The 4,754-nt window shown below is 39.8% G+C and overlaps 1 protein-coding gene across 1 annotated transcript in view; it reads left to right on the forward strand.

Moving 5' to 3' along the window:
* Positions 1-3,079: 3,079 nt before the first annotated feature.
* Positions 3,080-4,754, forward strand: part of SLC28A3 (solute carrier family 28 (concentrative nucleoside transporter), member 3) — a 54,334-nt gene continuing 52,659 nt past the window's right edge. Inside the window, exon 1 of the mRNA XM_005868335.2 lies at positions 3,080-3,269. Within this exon, the coding sequence (XP_005868397.1) occupies positions 3,201-3,269 (69 nt within the window). The 5' untranslated portion in view covers positions 3,080-3,200. The remainder of the gene's footprint in view (positions 3,270-4,754) is intronic.

A 4,754-nucleotide genomic window follows, 5' to 3' on the forward strand; every position in this document is an offset into this window, starting at 1 on the left:
TTTCTTGAAGTTATTCTCTTGGGCTATAGTCCTTAGGAAGGCCTAAATAAAAATCTTTCTAATACTTTCAGAGATTCAGGTTCTTTTCATTGACATAACCATTGTACAATTATCATGATGAGGAAATTTGATGTTGAGACATTACTATGTCCAAAATTTAAATTTGGTCAGTTGTCCCTACATGGTCCTTTACAACAATGGACCCACTCCAGGATGGTGTGTTGCGCTTATTTGTCATGTATCTTTGGTATCCTGCAATCTGGAATGGTGTTTGTCTTCTTTGTCTTTCATGACCTTAACAATTTGAAAACTATAGATCTTACTTACGTGGTATTTTGAGCAAGAATACCACAGAAGGTGCCTTTTGGGCAAGAATACCACAGAAGCGATGTGTCCCCCTCAAGGCATCATATCAAGAGGCACATAATGTCTCTGCCATATTCTGGGTAGCTGTTTGGTTAAGATGGTGTGTCATAAAGTTTAAAGGGTCTTTCATCCCATTTTGCTTGTACTCTTAAAGTTTACTGTCTTCAGCCAAGGGGAAGAAAAATCAATGAGTTGTTACATTTTTATATTAAATCCTCACCTGAGATGTATTTTTATTGATTTTGAGAGAGAGGAAGGGAGAGAGAGAGACATTTTTATATTAAATCCTCACCTGAGATGTATTTTATTGAGAGAGAGAGAGAGAGAGAGAGAGAGAGAGATCTGTTGCCTCCCACACACGCCCTGACCTGACACCACTCCAATCAACTGGGCCACTTGGCCAGAGGAGTTGTTGTGTTTTAAAAGGTTCATGTGACAATATCTACAAGAATGTCAGGCATCTGAGTCATGTTTGTGCAATTATAAATAACCGTAAGTGGCAGAATGAAGATTTTCCTTTTCCTCCAGAGACTAAGTTTCCTCCATAACCTTAAAGTAGATTGAGTCTTGAGTTCATCTATCTGGCTGCAACAACAGGTCTGCTCCAACAACGTTACCATGTAGTTTCCCACATTGTTTACCTTCTGTTTCTCTGCGTCTCTCTTAATCACTTCCACGCTGATGTTTTGTATGTGGTAACACAGGGACTACTTATTTTGGAAAATCACAATCATGGGGACAGAACTGAAAAAAATTCCCAAGTCTCTATTCATCAGAGAATCCACAAAGAATCAATACAGAGATAAAGCACAAGAAAAGCATGGATAGTGTTGATAAATGGGTAGGACTTGGAATAGGGGTCCCAGAACACAAAGTAAACAAGAAGTCAGGGGTCATCTTTCCCACAGTGCCAATAGGGGTTTGGGGGAGATATTGACCTGACCCAATTCAGCAGGGGGTGCTATGCTTTCTTGTGCAAATGCAGCATAGCACTTAGGTATACCGGGCTTCAACTCAAAAAAATGTACCTAGCCTCGGCAGGGTAGCTCAATTGCTTAAAGTGCCATCCCCATACACCAAGGTTAAGGTTTGATCTTCAGGTTGGGCACATACAAGAATCAACCAATGAATGTGTAAATAGGTGGAACAACAAGTCTATCTCTCTCTCTCTCTCTCTCCTTCTCTCTGAAATCAATCAAAAAATAAAAAGATGTACTAAAACACATGCAAATCACTTTGTAGAGATCACTTTGCTTTTGTAGCATTTTAAGGTAAGTATTATCTTACAACAAATTTACTATATGCCAGGCATTAGTCCACTTATTTTTAAGTATATTAACACATTTGCCATCTCAATCTATCTCTCTCTCTCTCTCTCCTTCTCTCTGAAATCAATCAAAAAATAAAAAGATGTACTAAAACACATGCAAATCACTTTGTAGAGATCACTTTGCTTTTGTAGCATTTTAAGGTAAGTATTATCTTACAACAAATTTACTATATGCCAGGCATTAGTCCACTTATTTTTAAGTATATTAACACATTTGCCATCTCAATAATAGTGTAAAATGGTTACTATTATTCCCATTTTGTAGATGAATAATCTGAGTCCCAGAGAATACAGTGACTTGTCCAAGTTCACATGGTTAGTAAGTACAGAATTTCTGTAAAGGGCCAGGAAGTGAATATTTTAGCCTTGAGCCATGCGGTCTCTGTCGCAACTACCCAGCCCTACATTTGTGGAGCAATAGCCATTAAAGACAATACATAAATGAATGAGTATGTTTACATTCTAACAAAATTTCATTTATGGGCACTGAAATGTGAATTTCATATCATTTGCATGTGTCATGAAATATTTATCCTTTTGATTTTTTCAACCATTTAAAAAACTAAAAAAGCATTCTTTTTTTAAAAAGGATATGCATTTTTTAAATCATTATTATTATTATTATTTAATTCTCATCCAACCGCATTCTTAGAGAGAGGAAGGGAGAGAGACAGAGAGAAATATCAATTGGTTGCCTTCTGCAGGTGAACCCGCAAGCCAATTATGTGCCCTGACCAGGAATTAAACCAGTTGGGCAACCTTTCAATGCACAGGACTATAGTCAAACAACTGAGCAACTTCAGCCAGGCTAAAAAGCATTCTTAACTCCCAGGTTGTATAGAAATGTCAGCAGACTGGGTTTAACTCTTGAGCTGTAGCTTCTTGCAGTTAGCCAAATTATCCTGAGCACGTTGTTAACTTCCTACACCTCCATTTTGCCTTGCTTTGAAAATAATCATTAAGCAATAAAATAATAATAATAATAATAAATAAAAAAATTTTAAAAAATTTTAAAAAAATTTTTAAAAAAGAAAATAATCAAGACCACCATATATAAAGGGCTGAGCATCTTCCCAGCACAGCGCAATGGTCACTGGGTTGCAGCCAGCCCTTATGTTCCCTGCCACCCCCACCACTCCTAGTCCCCGACCCTGCCCACAGGAAACAGACTATTTCACTCATGGATGTAAAGAGAGTGTCCTCTTCTGTTTTGTGCAGGACGTGAGTTTTCTCCCTGGAGTGAAAATGGGCTGGTAGTCAATCATGGGGAAATAGGAAGGATTAATGAGGTGGGTGGGACCTGAGTCGAAAGCCTCCACCCCACCCACCTTTCCTGCCCCGCCCCAATGAGGAGGTTACTCTTGAAATGTTCAAACTGAAGCAGTGCCCGGGTTTCTGCAACAGCAGGTGGCATTCTGGCATCAGCAGAGGCTGTGTTCCTTTGCCCAGGTACTGAGGACCTCCAACCAGACATCTGAAAGGACCTGAGAGAGCAGCCAATTCCATGAGCAGCATGGAGCTGAGGACTGTGACCGCCTCTGAAGCCGACAGCTACAGAAACGCTGCCTTCCAGGTGAGCAGAACTTTCATCTGTTTTTAAGACCAAGTAAGTTTAAATAATCCTCTTTCCTTGCATCTTTGGCAAGTTGCTTAACTAAAGCAATGGAGTTATTGGGACCCAGTAAGATTTTTAATGGCACTTTTTTAACCTATTCTTTTTCCTTCTTGGGTGGACAAACCTGAAAAGTCTCTTTTAACCGGAACCTGTTTTGATCGATGACTTGCCTTATCACTTGGAAACAAGACTCTTCTCCTGCTTTTGTCCAACTAGCTCCAGGCAGGGACACAGTATGTACCTACAGGCTGGGTGACAGAGAAAGAACAGAGGAAATTCAGATCCTGAATGTAGTTCACACCTCAGGGTTTCTTTCTCTTAAACCAGGTCCCAGAGTCTCTGAGAGATGGTGACCTGGTGCCCACACCAGTGCAGCCGGGTTAAACAAACCAGTCTCATGTCATCAACCAAAACTCGCTGAGTGATTAATGCTGCTCGGCCCAGGGCTGGGTGCCACAGAGCTGCAGGAGTCCCGTCATTGGGAAACACCAGGCTGCTCCAACTGGGGCTGGCCTGGGGATTTTTCAGGGCTGTTCCTAAATGTGCTTCCTTTCCTGAGCCGATATTCAACATGGAAGCCTGCAATTCCTTGGACTTCAGAGCCACTAAACAGGCAAAACAAACTTTTAGGCACTAGCAAAAGAGGAACAAGGAAGGTAAAAGGGCTGTGACATAAATCCTGACTCTTTCACTCACAAGTTATTAAAATTTCCAGGAGCCTCAGTCCAGTTGCCTGCACAGAGGTCACAGTGATGCTCATCCCATAATAAGTGTAGGGGGAGGAAAAAAGATATTTTCTCTACCCTCTTAGATTCAGTGCCTGGGGTCTGTGAATTAAACTGATAAATGATAGATTTACAGGAAAAGAGTTATACAAATTTTATTAATATTTTTAATTTTACCTGCACTGGGCTTTATAGAAAAGAAATAAAAAACTCAAGAAAGCAGTAAGACTCAGGGGCTTATATACCTTTTTAAAAATATATATATGTTTTTATTGATTTTTTTTAGAGAGAGAGGAAGAGAGAGATAGCAACATCTATAGAGAAACAGGGCATCATATACCTTTTTAACAAAGAATGGGTAAATGTGAAGAAGTGTCTAAACAAAGGAAAGAGAGGTTGGACTTTTAGGGCGGGAAACTGGGAAGTAAATAGGGGGAACTAATGGAAGATAAGGTTTGTTTATGCAATCTTACCTCAAAGCCATCTCTGATTCCAGTGATAAGGGTTGTTTACCTCTTTCCAGTTTGGGAGAGGGTGACACATGTACCAAGGAAATGTATGCCCTGTTTTAGGGCAGTTAGGGAAAAGAAAGTGCTCTTTCTATGTCTGCTTTTTGTCAATTGCCTTTAGCTCAAAAAACTCTTTTTTTAAAATTAAATCTTTATTGTTCAGATTATTACAGTTGTTCCTCTTTTTTTCCCCCATAACTCCCCTCCAC

The sequence above is a fragment of the Myotis brandtii genome, unplaced genomic scaffold (assembly GCF_000412655.1).
Source record: "Myotis brandtii unplaced genomic scaffold, ASM41265v1 scaffold266, whole genome shotgun sequence".
Taxonomy (NCBI): domain Eukaryota; kingdom Metazoa; phylum Chordata; class Mammalia; order Chiroptera; family Vespertilionidae; genus Myotis; species Myotis brandtii.